At 41.8% G+C, this 20,733-nt stretch overlaps 1 protein-coding gene across 1 annotated transcript in view; it reads right to left on the reverse strand.

Moving 5' to 3' along the window:
* The window catches only part of ATG10 (autophagy related 10), a 62,596-nt gene extending 43,645 nt beyond the window's left edge, over positions 1–18,951 (reverse strand). Inside the window, exons 1-3 of the mRNA XM_074532499.1 lie at positions 18,808–18,951; positions 16,624–16,749; positions 11,039–11,158 (exon numbers count right to left, since the gene is read on the reverse strand). Of these exons, the coding sequence (XP_074388600.1) occupies positions 11,039–11,158; positions 16,624–16,737 (234 nt within the window). The 5' untranslated portion in view covers positions 16,738–16,749; positions 18,808–18,951. The remainder of the gene's footprint in view (positions 1–11,038; positions 11,159–16,623; positions 16,750–18,807) is intronic.
* Between the last annotated feature and the right edge of the window lie 1,782 nt (positions 18,952–20,733).

Raw genomic sequence — 20,733 nt, forward strand, 5'->3', positions numbered from 1 at the left:
TTAAGCTAGACACTTAAATCATTAAATCACATTCATCATTAAATCATTAAATCATTAAATCATTAAATCATTAAATCATTAAATCATTAAATCATATTCAGGGCTAAAGTTCCAAGCTAGTTGATGAAGAAATAACTGGTTTTGAAGGTCACCATGACCATCTATCCACGTCTGCAGTGGCTGCTGCCTGAACTCAAGCAGATAATATCTTAATTTACAGATACTCAAAAGCACAAAACAACCTCAGGAGTACACTGTGGTGACAAACAGAATCTTAATCCCCAGAGCATTTCCAAAGGAATTGAGTCAAATCCAGGCACCATCACTGGCTCCCACACACCTGCCCATGAGAGCTAAGCTTTCATCCTAAAAGCCCTGAGGCCCTCAAGAGCAGACCTGGTGGCTGGTGTTTGAGAACTGCACCTGCAGCACGTGGAAATACAGCAGTGCCAGAGCCTACACACAACACAGGCAGCACCAAGCCCTTCCAGAAATCAAAAAAAAAGCTGAAAAAGACAAAGGCACATCATACAGCACCTGAAAATTTACATATAGTGCAATTCATGTTTCCAAGGTCATCTCAACACACCCCAATACTGCTCACAATTTCTGAAATCAACATCAAGATTTACATAAATGCATATCATTACATAATATTTGACTGAAATAGGCAGAATGCTGGGAATTCCTGTAATACTTCCAGGAAAACTATTAATAAATTAATCTACCTGGTCAACACTGCAGGACTGAAGAGACTAATTTAAATTCCGGGACAGGATAAGGCATGACAGGTGATGGATAACCCTTCTTGCTACAAACACATCACCAAAGACTACTGCTGTATGAACACAGTGGCTTTAGATGTTCAGGGATGACCAAGAGTTGGACATTTCTCAGTGGTTTGTGCTCAGAAATTATATATGAATTCCTTTATCTTATGGTCTGGCAATAAGAAACGTGCCTTCACTTGCTATAGTTCCTCACACCATTCCTCCCTCTCACAGTGACACCTTCCACTCAGTTGCTACCTCACCTTCCCGAAAATTAACCAGTCCAGATGCAACAAAGAAAATAACCCCAAAGATCCCAGGAAAAGAAGGAAAACCAAGGCTGTAATGTTAGCTAACACAAGCCAGGAAATTTAAAGCGGAAATTGAAATTTCAGCCTGAGATAGACGTTTTGGCACAGATATTGCATGATTTCCCTTTGAGTATTGTCAGTCAAGATCCTCGCTCCTGGGACTACACCTTCACAGCACATTCCAAATATACACAACATGCGGAGAGGCTTTGAGAGTCGATGGTATTTGCATTTGGACTGACATCTCCTTGTAATATGTTTGACACTGAGCACTTCTGCAACAAAGAACCGAGCCGCTTTCAACCCAAGTCCTTTCCAAAGAATAACGGGCAACTACACAAGAATGAATAAGTGAACAGTTTGCTACAGCAGCGAATGCCTCCGAAAACAGCAAGTTTGCAGGCACCAGATGGAAGAGAACATTATTGCAATTCCTGCATCCCATCGTGTAACAGCCAACAGAGCCGTTAACGCTTTCGGGTGATTTCTGAGCTTTTTAATGTGCTTTCCTTTGAAGGTGGGGGGTTTTTCTGTGCCCTGTCAGTCTGCAAGCTAGGTTCAGTTGTCTGGGAAAGAAATTTTATTGGCAAGCTATCAAATAGGGAAAAACACAAAATACAGATGGAAACACTAATGATCATATAACAAAAATCACTAGATGGACACAAAGCTTATGTTATAAAGTACGACCTACAGCACAAGTCTTTTGTCTCTCAGCTTTCTCTCTCCCATACTAGACACGTCTGCCTTTCCACAACTTCATTGATCACTAATCCCAGAAAAATATCTATCTCATGATCTCAGTGAGTTCTTACACTTTATTGTTTTCCTCTTCAAACAGCAAACTTAAATCTTCTTTAGTGTACGACATTATATCTTCCTCAGAACTCAGAGAAAAATGGTGGTAAGAGATGTTTGAGTCAACACAAATAACTCATTTTCATTGCTACCACCACAGATCATCGTGAGAAAGCCACCCATTAAGCAAAATACTCCCAGTTACATCCATTCAGGCTAAGAAGAGTATTTTCCACTCCCAAGCATTAATGTCCCCTGTGCTCAGGATGTGCTCTCAGTATCTTGCACTCAGGAGAAGTGAATGTCTCATTTAAGAAGTCAGCAAGCATGTCCAAGTGCTGCCTGAACTAGTCCCTGGCAAACCAGGGCAGAAAGATTACACAACACTAACAAACCTAATTCAAGTGAAAAAAAAAAAAAACCCTGCTATGTATTAAAGATCTATTGTCTTGCTCATTTAGGAAAACACCTGTATCATGGAAGTTGACAGAACCAAATTAATTTCTGCCATATACTAGAACAGAAATTTTGGAATTGGGGCGTTCATAATCACGTTAGTACCAAATTTCAGCACTCTGCATTGGCAGCATTATGTTGAGTACCAGTGCAGTACGAAAAAAGTCTTATGTTATTTACACACTTTATATATAGACATGTTTTTAAAGTATATATATTAAGTCTTGACTCCTACAAGGTAAAAAAGAAGTGTCTTCTCTCTGTGTGTTGGTCTATATGGGGAAAAATAAAGATATTTTTATGATTCATGAAAAATAATTTATAACTCTAGAACACATTTTCCTGCACAAGTTCCTAAGTTTCAGTGAATGTCAATGCTCTTTAGTTATATCTAGAAAGGACCCGACCTCAAAATCACACACTGATTACACAGTGTAAGTCTATAATGTTCTCAAGAAACACCACATTCTGACCTCAAGAAAAAAGCTGAATTGCTTTATTTACAGTATTAACACAAACCCGCAGTGGCTGCTTCTTAATTAATAAGGCTAACCAAAAGATGTATAGTAAAGAAATCTTATCATGCAGGGGGGGAAAAGAAAATATGATACTGCATCTTTTCCAAGAGCAGAAAACGGCAACCATTCTTTGTAACAAAGGGGAGAAAAGCATTTTTTCATGTATCTTGAGAGCTGAGAGACAACGAGAGTGAGATGGTGTTGGGAAGGAAACAGAACTCACAGTTGGACCTCACAGCTAAAAGGACAAAACCATGAATTTTCCACAAAGCAGCAACATATGGAAGTTTGGCCATTTAGCCTGGCTCTCAGGAAGCCACTCTGAGGCCCTAAATCTGCAATGTTCACTCTGAGCCAACACGACCTGTGTGCTGCAGGCAAGCAATCCAAACACACTGAAAGATAATCATATGACACTGCTAAAAACACAGGCACTTGGCCAAAATAAAAACATTGTTCCAATACAGATGAGCATCATCATCCCCAGAAAATTAGAGCATAACATTGAACCAGTACAATTTAATTTAAGAGAAACAAAAGCAGGCATATATGCATGACTGGAAACATGAAGTGTTTTGAGGTTCACCATTAAAAGTAAAATGCTAACAATTGACCAGATTGTGATTTTGTTTCTATTGTGGTAAAACAGTATTGACAAAGACTACAGTGCTGTGCCTCCCCTTTGTGAATTAATGTCGTTAAGTATTTGAAAATGCATATTTATCTACAAAATTTACCCACACCTGGCACGGTCAGGTTGTTACAAACATACTGGAGATTTCCTTTCAGGAATGCAAGAATGTTAACATTAATCTTTCTGTGATATTAAACATCACATACCAATGCATGTGCTTGCAGCAAAATCCTTCTGCAATGTGTGTATTTCAGTGATTAAAAAACTGTGAGCAACTATGACCAATATGAATAATGTTCCACTGCATCCTAAAGTGTCTTGATATCAAAACTGCATAAAAGTTGGGGAATTTAGATCCCCCCCAAAGCCTTCATTCCTGTTATCCCCAGGCACACAGCGCTGCTGAGGAACTGTCACAGTGGTACTGTGTTACAACATGCATTAGCTCGATATATTAAATAAAAGGAAGCCAAACTGTGGCCAAATGTGCCAACTTAAGCACTGTTGGTATGGCCATCAGTTCAGTATCTCCTCCATTCATGGCATTTTTAACATTTTTTGCAGAGAAAAAAAGAGGGAGAGAGAGGAGGTGAACGGTACAAGAAAGGAAAAAAGTCTTTTTTTCAAAACTGTCTCCCCTATTAAGACCACAGCAGTAATATTTTTGAAATTGGAAACAGAAAAACAGATTTTAATTTCTCACAAGCTTTTCCACTGATAAAACTGCAGAAGCTGGGATCTCTTGATGTTTTGCCCAGCTATCAAGGCATGCCAAGCATCAAAACATTTGATGGAAGAGTCACCAAGACTTGTAAAAAATCATATTAATCCAGCAAGTTGAGAGGGGAGGCACACAGTCCACATAGGTGAGTGACTGTGTGGCCTACATATCTCTGATACTGCTGCTGTATATGAAATTACACACAGTTCTAAGGTAAATTAACATAATTTACTGTGTGAAGACAACCACAGTTCAAGTCTGCTCTGGCACAAATTTTAAAAACTATTTTTTACAACCTCGTAATAATAAATTACTGTACAAAGAAACCCCAGCAAAAGGTACATTTATGACATTAAATCAAACCAGAACTATTTCATTCATTTTTAACTTGAAGAATTTAAAAAGTGTAAATACCTTACTCTGATTTTGATCTAAAAGCACTGTCAAGGTTTTTCAAAACACCTTTCCACACTTCATGAGAAAATGCAATAATGGAAACAAAACAACAACACCCCTTCTTGACATCTAAAACACAGGATCACCAGGACAAAAGGGTGAGCTGATAAAATAGTTCTGTCTCTGGCATTGCTGCTCTCCCAAAGTTCAGATTCTGGGAAAATCCCCTTCACTCCCCACAGCCTCAGAGCGTGTTCCACAGGAAATGAAGGTTTATTTACTGCAGAAGAAAGACATTGTGCTGGAATGACATCATGCCTTCAACCAGGCTGACTCCAACTCAACTGTCACATTCAGTTACCAAACCTTAATTAGAGCATCTTTTCCTGTGTCTCATGCAGCAATTTTTTCTAATATTAAGTGACAGCTCTGAATACCAAGATGGCAGATAAAAAGCTGAAATCACTCCATGCTAACATCTAAACAGAAAATGAATCACTTTTGGGGGTCATACAAAGTCCTCCTTCAGCTCTCCAAAAAGCATCATAATTAGCTTATATACTTGCTTTTGATACATTTCCTAAGATTTGTGGAAAGTTATTAGTGGGTAAAACAGAAGAGCAATCAGAGAATGTGCAAGATAGAGAATTCAGATCAGGGTCCCACCACCCTCAACGACAGTCAAGCCAACAGCATGTCATCAAAGCTGTTGGAAACTAAATGTAACTACTGCTAACGAGATTTGCCAGGATTCCAACGTGACATGCACAAAATGATGCACAAAGGTCTGTGTGTGGGAGACAAAAACCTCCCGTGCCTCCAGAACTTTACAGGAGCATTTAAACTTCCTCCTTGAAGACTCATGCATCCCAGCACAGAAGGAGCCCCAAAGCAGGACTGGGACTCAGGTGCCTTCTGTCTGAGGAATTCTGCTTTTTCTGAAGGCTCTCCAGCTCAAGGAGGGGGTGCAATGCCCTCCACCAAAGTTCCCTCCAGCCCTGATATTTCTAAACAATGCCTTTATTTTGCCAAGCCTTTCCATACAGAGAACAGTTAATAAAATCCACACTGGAACATTTTCCTGTGGTTTAATAAAGGCTAATTCCACTTTCAGATTAATAGATTTTTAAGCAAAATCACGAGGATCTTCCCTGTGTTTTTGCAATACACTTTAGAACTCTTCTGCATAAGTGGTTTCTTGATTTATTTCTTACAGGTCTCCATTTGGGTTTCATTTCTGTGACATTTGAAAACAGCGCTGGTACACGAGCAACTTCATTGCTCTTGAGCCCGGCACATTTACTACAAACTGATGGTTTGGGTGTGCAATGCTTGATTTTCTTCCTCTTTACTGAGATACTTCCATTATTTCCTGCAGTGAATGCTGGATTCTATTAAATGTATTTACATTTTTCTCCTTAAGCACTGTTTGCTGGGTTTTCACTTAACCATCCAACAAATACTGTGGTTATGCAAATGTTTACACTGTGTTCATCTTATTTATTTTTGCACAGAAGAAACAAAAAGGACCTGTTCCTCATTGTAAAAATACTGGATTTGTTTAGAGAAAAAATTATCAATACTTGCTAAAAATTGTAGTTCTCTATTTTCTACAATCTTAAAAGCACAGCTGAACAGCAAATCATGGAATCAGGACCTTTAAGAAAGATGTCAGACTCATTTCCACATCCCCCATCAGGCAGAACCTCACCAACACTCAAGAACAGCTGCCAGTAAAGGTGGAGCCCACAAGGCAGCAAATGCACAACTTCATCACTTTTTGCTGGGGCTCAGTGCTCGTTTTCCAAAGGCAGTATCAGGTATGATCAGACCTTCAGCACTCCCAACCTGCCCACTCCTTTATAAAGTGGCAGTGGCTCCAGCCCCAGGAATGGTTCCATGCTGACTCACTTCTTCTGCAATACCCAGAGGAGCTAAGACAAACCACACAGTGAGAATTATTACTCCAAGTTATTGCTTCCCTTGGGCTATTTGAATAACAAACAAAGAGAATGCATAAAGTGAATCCAGATTTTCACATTTTACTCGTTTAGAGTATAAGCTCTTTTGAGGCAGGAGAACTACCTTCACTTTGAATCTTGTACAGTATTTTTCACCTTATCAACAATTCATGCGATAATGCATGTCACTGTTCTGTCCTTGCTAGAAAAGAAGACACAGTCCCATGTTCACTGATAAAGACCCTGACAGATGTCCTTGGAGGACAGATTTGATTTGGATCAAGAAAGAATACATACTGAAGATTGTTGTTGAATTAGCCAGAACGCTTTATGGTGGTTACACAAGATTTATGCTGTCTGTGGAAAAGTACAGATGACACTCAGCTGGCATAAAGTCAGAACAGCTCAGAAAGGCAACGACTGATTCAATAAAAATTTAACCAGAACAAAATGGCAACTTAAAAATTTTCAAATGGCGCCCATGTGTTCCTATCTGTCCCCTGCTTTGCATCTCAGGCTATTTTTATTCTTTTGGAAGAGACTCTAAAAGGTTTATGACTCTTCAGCTCATATCCAAGGGACTGAATCTCATCTCACTGGTCTGAAGAGCATCCTTCACCAGCTTGGCCTGAAGTTTATTATCAGTCACAATGCCATTAGTAGTTTCTGTTTACCAATCAGAATGTTGAAATAAACATCTCGATTAAAGTAAAACCACAAAAAACAGAGGATGGCATTCCAGAAGAGCAGTGTGAATCCTTTTCCAGGAGGAAGAAAAAATGGAAAAATAGGGTCTGCCTAACACAGGATCCCCAGGCACCTCATTAAGATAAACAGCTTGACAACTGAGACACTGCCAAGTACAAGAAGACAAACTTCCTTAAACTGTCTTTAAGTTGCTACTTCACAAAACACAACCCTCAGCTAAGTATGAGCTCCACCATCAGAGTGAAATCTCAGCTCCAGTGAAGTCACCAGCACAAATTCCCAGTGCTGTGAGGAGCACAGAGCCACCTTTTGTTGTAGGGGGCTCACATGATAACATGCAGGCATCTACAGCCATGTAGCTTAACCTTGATCACCCCTGAGGAAAAACACTCACTTTCAGACTCACCCTCTCTTAGAGGAGACACCTAAAATAGGTCAACTGATTTATACCCAAAAATGCTTTTTTACCTCCTCAGGCTGAAACAAAGATTTAAGTGACAAGCTCTATATTGCAGGTATCTAAAATAAGCAGAAAGAAACCCACATAGAATTTTATTCTTGGTTTTCAGATGAAAACACAACTTGTATAAAAGGAACCAGCAAATAATACAGACTGCTCTGTGGAAAAGACCAGAATACAAATTTATTCATCACTCCTCCACCAGGAAGGTTCCTGATATTTAGACACCAATCAATGAGATGGAAGGCTGGAAACATTAACCCTCCGTGCTAATCAATGAAGTGACACAAACTCCAAGTAAAATGGTCAGGTTTCCAGTAGATCCCATAGATTGGCACATTTTTGAAACTGCCATAGCTGATAATTGATTTTCTATTTGAATGAAGTTACTTCAGGCTATTTGTGTATTTTCTTTATCGTATCATTAGGTTTCTGTGTCTCTTCACAGACTAAAAATGAGTAGAACAATGATAATTTTGCCCCCCTGCAGTTTTAACATCTAAATGTACCCCACTACAACAGGATATATTTATGATTTATTCTACACTATCTCCTCCCTGATGTGTCTTGGGTTCAATCCCTTACACAGGAGTTAAATCCTCACTATGAATAACTTTCCCATAACTTCACTTCAAAAACCTGTCTTCTGGTTTTCCTCCAAAATTTCACCTTGTCTGCCAAAACAGATGTTCTATTTCTAACCTTCGAACTGGATTTCCAGGATGAGGGGAAGGAAAATCTTCTGGCCTCTTATGCCCTTGCATATTCCACAGCACATTCCTTTTTTATTTGTGTCAACACTGATTGTTCCTAACAATGAATGTTGATTACTCAGATCTTAATTTCCTTATTTTTCCTTTCTTACTGTTCCTGGTTAATTATATTATTATATGCACATGCATCGCATCTACCACACCTTGGAGGAGATCAGATTAGTCAGATTGAAATATTCCAATAAGATACAAATAACAGAAACACAATACAGAGAAATCATAACAGTAACTCTGGAACTGAAAATTGTGAAATATGCAACTATCAGTGAATGGCTGGTTTTCTTTACAAAATAAATTTCATTTCCTATTTAGAGCTTTTTAAAGCTCCAAATATATAAAAATAAATATTTTTAATTAAAAAAGAGTAAATATTGAATGCATAGAGGCAGAAGAAACCTTTCCATTCTCCACCAAGATCACAACTTTTGCTTTTCATCAGAATGTATTTCAATAACTTACTCAGATTGCAGTAATTCCATTACACCATGTGATTTATGGGTACAACATATATTAAACCAAAAAAAAAAAAAACAAAAAACAAAAAAAAAAAAAAAAAAAAAAAAAAAAACAAAAAAAAAAAAAACAAAAAAAAAACTAACACCTATTTAAATAACAGATTGTTATTAAGAGTGGAATTGGTCTCCAGCACTCAATATCTGTGAAAAAGAACATGCATCTTACATAGGAACTACTGTGCCTAAGAAAATGTAACCTCTCTACAGTCACCATTTTCATATTTCTTAGTGTTAAACATACAGCTTTACTGTACATATCCAAAGCAAATTTCATTTTCCTATTTGATAGATTAAATAACTTTAACAGTCTGGTAACCCTTCAGCTCCATGTAGAATGTAAATTTTGCATCATATCTATTAGGCATTGAGTATTTTGGAGAAGAAAGTAAATTATTTTTCTTATGGTCTTATAACCTCCATAATTTTCTGAGACCTTCATCTTGTTTCACTCTTCATCTTTACTGCTCCTACACGACAGGTACAAAGGCTCCTTCTCCAACCTGCACATTACTGTGCTCAAAACAAAGAAATCTTTCCAAATATCTCTAGGACTGCTCACTTCAGTACCTTGATATATCACAAAACTTGGCCTGGAATCTTATTTCAGTGTATTATTTATTACAATATTTCAGTGTATTTAACATGTCAGTGTGTTAGAGACTCTGAACTCTCTTTTGCTTTATGATATTTTTGTAACTGACATCAGAAAAGGACTCAATAGCTTTTTACAGGTGTTCTTTTAAAATGCACTCTATAATGAAGACTTGCTTCATTATTTAAGGGGGAAAAAAAAAGGTCACAATAATCAAAAGCAAATTTCAATATAAATCTGTTGTTACAAGTCAGGACTGAAGTATACAAACACTGTTGTTAATGACAATTAAATAACAACCCCTGAAGCATTGATACCCACCTTCTTTCTACAAAATACGAGAATACAATTTAAAGAAAAGCTTGAAAAATGCCTCGGCTTTTTGTTAAACGACTTGGATATCTATCCCTCTTTAAAATGCAGCTGAAATCTGTGAGTGAGCTCAAAAATCAGTAGAAATGACTGTATCACAGTCTAATAGCACAATTGTTTTAAGTGCCATTTCCTTCAGAAACCAGGCCAAAAGAATACTCATTTCAAACCAGAAAAGTCTTAAATGTACCAGAGTCTCAGTGGGGAAAAAAATGCAATCAGAGTGCTGATGAAAAAAGGAAAGGAATTGCAGAAAAAGGTAACTGCAAAGTTTACCACATCCACCTATTCCACAGCTTATAGCATACACAATACATTGCTTTCAGTCTATTATAATCCAAGATTTATTTTCTTTCTTATGGCAGCAACACAACAAGGGAGGGAATCCCTGTCATTTATATCCTGATTACTCAATAATCTGGAGCTCTAATGAAGACTCAAGCAAGCAAATAATTATTCAGATCAGTCCAACCAGAGTTTTCATTTTCTGGAAGAAAGACACTTATTCTCCTTCAGGAACACCTCATTGCCCCCCACCAGATTCCAAAAATTGCTCAGTCTTTAAGTCTGAGGCTACTTTTTATACTCAATGGCTACTTTTCTACAGTTCCACAGTAGAAAAGTAGCCATTGAGTATAAAAGTCCTATTCAATAAATATCACTTCAAGTGAGTATTAACCTCAAAGTTTCCTTTATTCTTTTAACTAACATTTACCTCTAAGATAAATAAATGTTGATGATTAACCTTTTTCCAAACATACACACACACAAAAAGAAGTTTCTTTAATGCTGTTGAATAAAATGCCAAGAAATATTATCCTATGAGGAGAACACCTACACAAAGGATGCTGAAATCTTTTTCATTTCTTCCCAATTTTCATCGCCAATACTCAATGAGGTGTATTAATTAGTTTTTCTATAACTGAATGACAACTAATTAAAAGCCACTGGTAACTTCAGATCTGAAGTCTTGCTGGAAGGACTTACTAGCATAGTGGTTTTTATTTTTATTACTTATTTTATAAACACATAAATTCAAAAATGTGTACTTACTTCTACATGTGCAAATAATATTTGTTCAGCGTTATCATTGTTTTTCTCCTTGAGGTCTGGTGGGATGTGTCTGTTTCTTACTTGGAAATGTGTCTTACAAAGATAACCATCACCAAGGTCCTGCGTTCAGAAAAAGAGAAAGAAAAAAGACATTTTCTGTAACCAAAATGGTAAATGCCTTCACTGTTCCAGAAAATAAACAGAGCATGGTATTTAGGCACAGGCTCCAAGTCTTTTTATAGGCACTGATGACTGCAGTGCTCCTCAGCACCTTCTCACGGATGGTTTACACCAGCTCTTGGTGTTGAAGGAAGTCAAAGACCTCAACAGCAAAAACAAAGTTTAATACAGCTATTAATGGAATAAGACAACTGCACCCTGGGGATCAGGGTAAGTGCCAAGGAACAGGAAGGCAGTGCACCAAGGTGATGAAGAGATGAGGAGCTATTAACGATTTTGACCTATTTCAATGCATTCAAGCCAGGATTAACGTCCCAACTCTTGCGAGGCTGGTTTGGTTTTGCTCTGTTTCCCCCTCTAACTTTACAAAGTTCTGAAAACAAAACAAAGCAAAACCATTTCAGAATTTACGTATGCAGAGTCACAAGTTGTTTCCTCTCTTGATCACCTCTGAGGTGAAATGTAAGAGAAAACAGACGAAGCTGTGCCTTCTTCCAGTTCTCTTTTTATCATTTTGCTTCCCAGGCCACACAGCCCACAGTTGTTAAGTGCCCTTGAACAATCCCAGAGTGGCAGAAGAAAGGTTTAGGAGTTTTCCTGCATTACTGGCCTGTCTACCTGCACATTTTATTTTTCCTAATTAGGAACAACAGGAGAGAAAACACTTAATAATAGGTACACTCTGAAAGGAAGAAAGCAAGTACAGAACACAAAGAACAGTAGTTGCACATTGAGGATTTACTCCTCAAAGGAAACAAATAAATTGGGAGTTTATTAGCTGTTTCATTACATTTTATTTTAGACAAACAGCATATGCACAACATCTGATGAAAAAGGATTCTATTCAAAACAGTCTCACTACAAAATTCATTAACATAGCACTAAATTTTTAGACAAGACTGCAAATTTAACTATGATCTAACTCTTTGGTTAATTTGTCATTGCTGACACAGTTTATGCCATTTATTTTTACCTTTAAACCACCACAGGTTTTATACTGACGCACCAGTTCTCTCTTTCCAAAGACACTGTAGATTAAACATACCTCCAAAACCTATTATGAGCTACTTGCTTACTTTGTTGTGATCAAGGTTCACACATTAAAAAAGGGTAATGCACTCTACGTGTACTTTTCCCATTGATTTTTAAGCATGAATAACAGTATAGCCAATTACATTGCTCACTTCTTCTACTTTATGCCTTATTTTCTCAACAAATCTCATTAAGAGCACAAACCCACCAAACCTTCCTGCAAGCCCTGGCTGCAGAGCCAAGTGCAGCCTGGGCAGGGAGGAACCCAGTGTGCAGAGAATGGTGAAAGAAAAGCTAAGCCTAAACTGGTGATGGCAAATCCACTCCTCTCACTCTCAACTGCCTCTCAGGCATCTCCTCGTTCCTCTCAAGTGTCTGCTTGTGGAGCTTCCCAGCAGTGCCAGCAGGAGGAAAGATCCCTGCACAGGTATTTGTCCCACCAAGAGCAGCAGAGGAAGGGCTGCAGCCACCCACAGAGGGGAAAGCCCCACAGCACAGTGAGCTGTGCCAGAGCAGGGCTGCACTGAGCCTCCTCCTCCCTGAACCGCTTCTACCCCCCAGGAGAGTGCAGCCAAACCCCACAGCCCTTGCACTCTGTGAGGGCCACGAGAAAACTGGATGGATGACTGATGGATGGATGGATGATGGATGGATGATGGATGGATGGATGGATGATGGATGGATGGATGGATGATGGATGGATGGTGGATGGATGGATGGATGGATGGATGGATGGATGGATGATGGATGGATGGGTGATGGATGGATGGGTGATGGATGGATGATGGATGGATGGATGATGGGTGGATGGATGGATGGATGGATGGATGGATGGATGGATGGATGGATGGATGGATGGATGATGGATGGATGGGTGATGGATGGATGGATGATGGATGGATGGATGGATGGATGGGTGGATGGGTGATGGATGGATGGATGATGGATGGATGGATGGATGGATGATGGATGATGGATGGATGATGGATGGATGGATGGATGGATGGATGATGGATGGATGATGGATGGATGGATGGATGGATGGATGGATGGATGATGGATGGATGGATGGATGGATGATGGATGGATGGATGGATGATGGATGGATGGATGGATGGATGGATGGATGGATGGATGATGGATGGATGGATGGATGGATGATGGATGGATGGATGGATGATGGATGGATGGATGGATGGATGATGGATGGATGGATGGATGGATGGATGATGGATGGATGGATGGATGGATGGATGATGGATGGATGGATGGATGGATGGATGGATGATGGATGGATGGATGGATGATGGATGGATGGATGGATGGATGGATGGATGATGGATGATGGGTGGATGGATGGATGGATGGATGATGGATGGATGGATGGATGGGTGGATGGGTGATGGATGGATGGATGATGGATGGATGATGGATGGATGGATGGATGATGGATGGATGGATGGATGGATGGACGGACGACGGATGGACGATGGATGGATGATGGATGGATGGATGGATGATGGATGGATGATGGATGGATGGATGATGGATGATGGGTGGATGGATGGATGGATGGATGATGGATGGATGGATGGATGGGTGGATGGGTGATGGATGGATGGATGATGGATGGATGATGGATGGATGGATGGATGATGGATGGATGGATGGATGGATGGACGGACGACGGATGGACGATGGATGGATGATGGATGGATGGATGGATGGACGACAGATGGACGACGGATGGATGGATGGATGGATGGATGGATGGATGGATGGATGGATGGATGGATGACGGATGATGGATGGATGGATGGATGGATGATGGATGGATGGATGGATGGATGGATGTGGATGGATGATGGATGGATGGATGATGGATGATGGATGGATGGATGGATGATGGATGGATGATGGCTGGATGGATGGGCGGAGGGATGGATGGATGGATGGATGGATGATGGATGGATGGATGGATGGATGGATGGATGGATGGATGGATGGATGGATGGATGGAGCCAGCAGTGTGTGTGGCAGCATCCCTCCTGCTGCACTCAGCGGTGTTCTGCACTCTTTTATACCCCTATAAATTACGGCTCTAGCCAGAACCCTGATCCCACTAATGTGCTAAGGGAGTCCCTTCCTACTGCAGCTGTACCAAAAGCCAAAGGGAACTAATGCAGCTTTTGGTATGATTACCTGGATTAACCTCACTAAATATGAAACAAACACAAAGCAGAGAGCAAATAGGGCCTTGTTTTCCTCAGCTAAATCTCGACCTCCACAGCAAGATTTAACCATTTATCCTTACCAGCAGCACCCAAGCTCAGCTCCACCAGCTCCTGCAGGAGAGGTGCTCTTGGCTTTTTTACAGCTTTCTTCCAGTGGAAAAAAAACCCCAAACCAAGAAAACACATTATAAAAATAACATCATTTGGAACATTTCACTTACAGCTATAAATACAGGGTTCTGCCTGGGCCATGTGAGCTTTTGCACCGAGAGCCAGCTCCACGAGAACAATGAGTATTTCATCATCTAAATTTAATCTCCACAGAAAACACGGGAACACAGCTCTACCAGCCTGGCTCACTTGTGTGGTCTCACTGCTATCAATGGGTCTATTCACGTGAGTCAGGAATGAGGAATGGGATCCAAGTACATTACATCAGCAAAATTAAGAGTGCCCCAAACTTCCCACAACACATATACTGGTTTAAAAAAAAAAAGGGCAAAAAAGACAATGAGACATCTTGTTGAGGAAAAGCTTTCTTCTCAGACTCCACACTGTAAATGGATGGTCTCCATGGCCAGGTTTTTATCACACACTGAAATCACAGCCACCAACTTGGCCCATTAAAAAAAGAAAACAACCCTCTCAGAATTTTTTGATATGAGAACAAAAATCTATCTCATTCTGCTATTTCCAGCAAAGCTTCTTATTTCACACAAAGTTCAGACTTTGACCCATGTATTAAATTCCCAGTAGAGACTCAGAGCATCTTTCTTTGTTGAATAAATCCTCACAAATATAGCCTTGAACTGAAATCTAAAGTTTCAAATGGTTTTCTGTAAGAAAGGGTGCATTGTAACACTTGGCTAATATTTGCACTCTTATAAAAACTCCTCAATAGAACAAATCTGAGTCCAAGGTCCTTCCTCTTCTCCCTCTTACTGAAATTCTGATTGTCTGTGATGGAAGGGTTACAAATATTAATGTACAACTACACACGTAGAAACAATAGCATACATTGGAAAAAGCATGACTTTTCTCCAAAAAAATTCTTGAAAACATGGGAAAACACTGAAGCCATTAAACTCTAAAAAAACAAAATAAAACAAAACCTAGAGTAGCAGATTTTCTACAACAGAAAAATAAAATACACAAATAATAGAACATGAAAACCTACGTGCTGGAGAAAGCAAGCATGTATCAATGCATCTTCATATACTGTAGCAATAAATTTTTATATACTGTATCAATATATATTTATACACTATAATACACATACTGGATAATTTGTGTACCTATACACATATTAGTTTGACCTTATCCTGAGCAAAATAACAAAAGTCATATAGAACTCAGTAAATGAAAAAAATATGTACAGCAAAAGCATTCTTCGTAAAGAAAACAGAATTTGTCAGTGTCATTTCAGAAGACATGTTTGTTTGATAAACATACAAGTTGGAACAAAGCATGTTCAGAATTTCCTAAGATATCTGTGGATTCCACAAGTTGAAATTTAAAATAATTAAAACAATTCCACACTGATCTTACACATGCTATAGGATGAAAATTTATTAATTCACAGATCTCAAAGTGTAACTTAAAAAATGGGTAAATCATCATAAAATAAGTGATTTTAATGGGGTCCTTTGGGATTAGTCTTAGCCGTGTGCTATTTAAAATTTTGATTAATGACCTAGAAACAATATGTAGTCATTATTGCAGAGGTTTGAAAGTTATGGAGAAGCAGCAAATAATGAGAATTGATCATTAATACTGGCAGGTATTTCTGGTTGCTGTATGCAACTGACAGGTATTGTAATGAAAGCAGTAAGCCAAGGATCTAGAACAAAGACCACGGGCTATTTCAGCCTGAAGGGTTAAAGTGAACCTTGGATATAAAACCACACACAGGTGCCCAGAGTAGGAGGGGCTGAATTTCACAGTGACACCACATTCATTGTCTGGTTCTGCCCCGAGCTGAAAAAGGGGCAGGATTCAGAGATCCACAGCCCTGTTCAATACCTGCACTGGCCCAAGCCCTCACCTCAACACACCCGTGCAGTTAAAGGATGTTTCAGGTTGTGGTGGCTCAAAAAGCTCACCAAGAGTCTCTAGAAGCCAACACTCTGATTGCTTTACCTTGCTAGTTCTCCACTCCCAGCCATCTCCTATCTGTTGTGAATGCTTAACAAACTCTTCACAGAACTGCCTGAATCTCTTCTCCTCCAAAAAGAAGTCTTCTTCACCTGCCATGCCACAGGATACCTGCAGAGCAAACCCAAGGTCAGTGCTGGCAGATCACCAAGAAACTTCACTAATTTACAGCAGCTGAATAGCAAAATAACAAGGCATAGGGGAAAAAAAAAACCTATTGCTTTAAATAAGACAAAGACTTTTCTTTGATTCCATCAGGGAATCGTGGATCAGCAGAACAGCTGAGGCTGGAAGAGACCTTTGGTCCATTCCCCCTGGTCTCAGCAGTGTCAACTGCAGCAGGTTGCTCAGGTTTGTTTCCATCTGGGTTTTGGTTATCTCCAAGGATGCAGAAGCCACAGCCTCTCTGGGGAACCTGTTTCACTGCTCAATTACCACAGCAGGGAATATTTTTGTCTTCTATTTACCTCGAAGCATTTACCCATCAGTTTGTGCTTGTTGCTTCTTGTGTTGCCTCGACTGAAGAAGGTCTGGCTCCATCTTCTTTATTCCCTCCCACCACACATTTATGGGCATTCAGAAGATCCCACTGACCCCTTCTCTTCTCCAGGCTCATTCCTCCCAGCTCTCTCAGCCTTGCCTCACCAAACACCCTTAATCATCTCTGGGGCTCTTTGCTGGACTGGTTCCAGTACTGCGGCATCTTCCCTGTACTGGCCAGCCCAGAGCTGCACTTTTAACATGTATTTCCTTAGCAGCGCAGTGCAGCCCAAAAATGTGGCTTCAAAACCTTCCCTGCCCCTCAAAGGGTTTTCTCACAGGGTTTTGAAGATGAATTTTTTCTCTTTGGTCCATTTTTGCTTGCCCAACCCCCCCCTTGCTCATTTCAATGAGGATGTGTCTCAAACAGAGTTGGTTTAATGTGTTCGTGGACATCAGGCAGCACCACAAACAAACCACTGAATCACAGAATGGTTTGGATGAAAAGAACCATAAAATAATCTTATTCCATGGGCAGGGACACCTTTCACTGTCCCAGGCTGCTCCCAGGCTGCTCCCAGCCCCAGTGTCCAGCCTGGCCTTGGGCACTGCCAGGGATGCGGGGGCAGCCCCAGCTGCTCTGGGCACCCTGTGCCAGGGCCTGCCCACCCTCACAGGGAAGGATTTCTTCCCATTGTTTACTCCAAACCTACTTTTTTCCAATTTTCAAGCCATTCCCCTTGTCCCGTCAGTGGCTATCACAACAATAACCTGTAACTATTACAACCAGATCACACCTCTCCTTAACAAGGAATACAAGTGACACAGCATGTCACACAATGCTCATTATTTTTCAGTATCTGACCCTGAGCCACATCATCATCCTGTCTGCCCACGACAAAAGTTATTTATTAGCACTTGAAACACATTCGTCTCAGCAGCAGTTAACCCGAGGCTCTGTGCCTCCTGGATGCCAGGAAAGGGGAAAAGCAGGAGACAGACAGTGCAGGTGTTTCTGCAATTCCCCAAGTGTCCCAGCCCTGATGAAGGGATGCGAACCGCCCTCATTGAAAAACGTACAGAGCGCACCGCTCCCTCACAGGGTTGAAACTGCGTGCTTCTGGAAAATCCCAGCTGTGAAGAATCACCGAATCCCACATCCCCGGGGCTGGAATGTCCCTCTGGAGCTCCCAGCCCAGCCCGGGCCAGGCAGGGTGCCCTGGTGCATCCCACAGCAAGGTGCCCAGCTGGGGCTGGGATGGCTCCTCACAGGAACGCTCCAGGCCCTCCCTGGGCAGCTGTTGCAGGGCTCTGCTGTCCCTCCATGCACACAAGTTCTCCCTCCTGCTGCCCTGCCCCTCGCTGCCCGCCCTTTGATGGCCGCTGCTGCTGCTGCTGGCACTGGCAGCACCGAGCAGAGCCCGGCCCGTGCTCTGGCAGCCCCTGCAGATGTTGGGGGGCATTGATGGCATCCCTGGCAGCGTTCCCTTCTCCAGACTCCGTGAAGGAGCCCCGAGCCACCTGCAGGGGCCAGTCCCGCTCGGGCACGGGCCAGGCCGGCTGCTTGGAGGCCAGGCGAGCCCCGCACAGATTTTTCCCTTTTCCTCCTTTCCACGGTCTTCCCGGCCCCGGGCGGACAGGGCCGAGGAGAGCGGGAGGGACCAGCCCCGCTCGCCGCCCCTCACGTACCGTGCGCTCCTCCTCCTTTTTCCTTTTCCTCCTCTTTTTCCTCCTTCTCCTCCTCCTCCTCCTCCCGCCGCTCCCGGCGCGCGCCGGCCCCGCCCCCGCCGCGCATGCGCGGCCCCTCCGCTCCGGGGGGGGGGGGTGGCCGGGGCTGACTGCGCGTGCGTGCGGATCGGTGGGGGTGGGAATGCGGGCGTGAAGGGATGAGGGGGATGAGGGAATGAAGGAATGAGGGAAAGAAGGAATAAAGGACTGACGGGGTTAAAGGAGTGAGGGAATGGGATGAAGGCATGAGGGAATGGGGGGATGAGGAAATGGGGGAATGAGAGGGAGGAGGGAAGGAAGGGGTGAGGGAATGAGAGGGATGAAGGAATGAGGTGATGAGAGAATGAAGGAGTGAGGGGGATAAAGGAGTGAGGGAATGGAATGAAGAAATGACAGAATGTGAGGGATTAGGGAATGAGAGAGATGAGGGAATGGGGGAATGAAGGAATGAGGGCATGAGTGGGATGAGGGAATGAAGGAGTGAGGGGGATAAAGGAGTGAGGAAATGAAATGAGGGAATGTGAGGGCTGCGGGAATGGGGGAATGGTAGCAATGAGGGAATGAGGGAGCAAGGGGGATGATAGGGACGATGGAATGGCGGGATGCCGAGAACGAAAGGGATACGAGGGGATAAAGGGAATGAGAGGAATGAAGGAAAAGAGCTGGGTGAGGGAATGAGGGGCTCTAGGGGGTGAAGGCTGAGCGGGCTGCAGAGTTGAGGGGGACAAGTAGGGTGAGGGTGGCAGAGACGAGGGGCAGCAGGGCTGGAGGGGATGAAGCGCTGGACGGGCAGTGGGAATTGAGGGATGAGGGGCTGGGAGCCATGAGGGAGGGACGGGGCGGAGGCGCCTGCGGGGTGTGGAGGCCCTGAGGGCCGTGAGGGAGCCTGGGGGCTGCGGCCCGGTGAGCGGTGCGGGTGCCCAGTCAGCCCTCCGTGCAGCCAGCCCAAGCTTGTTTTAACACCAAGACCTCAGCTATAGCAGGCTTAGTCACCTTCCTGTCCCCACTGTATAAATATATAATGTTACTCCTTGAGGAGGATGTGGTGTGGAGTTAACATGGCAGGGGGGTCACCTGAGCACTTCCTAGGCCATTCCTATGCTATTTCCAGGAGGTGCCAGCATGTATTCCAGTGTTCCTTCCATTACCCAGCTGTGCTGTTTCTGTAATTGCCTGCAGGTCTGAGGATTTGGGAGGAGCATTGAAGCCGTTCTGCTATGCAAATGCTGTTGGAATTATTTTTAAATTAAAGAGTCTATTAAAACATTTTCCAGTGGTAACGTCTTGCCTGGCACAGCTAGGCAGTCCAAGGTAGTGTGCGCAGAACACACTACAAGAGTATAGACATAAAATATTTGTTTTACCTGCTGTTTTAACAGTTCTAGGATTGCTGTGAGTGTATAGTAAACCACAGCTACCCCGCCAGTCTGGAGACCACACTGCTCAGGGAAAGCTTCTGTATGCAAATGGTGGGTTGTGATGTGACATTTTCCCAACTGTGCACTTCCAAATTTCCTTGTAATTTGCTGGGTGTGGAGAGCTCAGGAGGGCCAAAGCTTTTTTCTTTTTTTCCTTTTAATTTTTGTTTTTTCTTTTTCCTTTTTCTTTTTCCTTTTTCTTTTCCTTTTTCCTTTCCTTTTTCCTTTTTCTTCCTTTTCTTTTCACATATTCCTGAACTAAAGCATCTCTCTTTGTTCTTAAAATTCCTATTAGCAAGCCAAGTCCTTCAAATAAATACCAGAGTTCATGTGCAAAAGATTATTTTCACCACTTGTGATCAATGAAAGGTTCCATTTAAGCTTGCAGTTTTCAACGTTAGGTGGTTATATAAATGAAGTTTTACTTCATTATTCTGGAGAATTATTAATTGTATTATGTGTATTAGTT

The sequence above is a fragment of the Zonotrichia albicollis genome, chromosome Z (genome assembly GCF_047830755.1).
Source record: "Zonotrichia albicollis isolate bZonAlb1 chromosome Z, bZonAlb1.hap1, whole genome shotgun sequence".
Taxonomy (NCBI): Eukaryota; Metazoa; Chordata; class Aves; order Passeriformes; family Passerellidae; genus Zonotrichia; species Zonotrichia albicollis.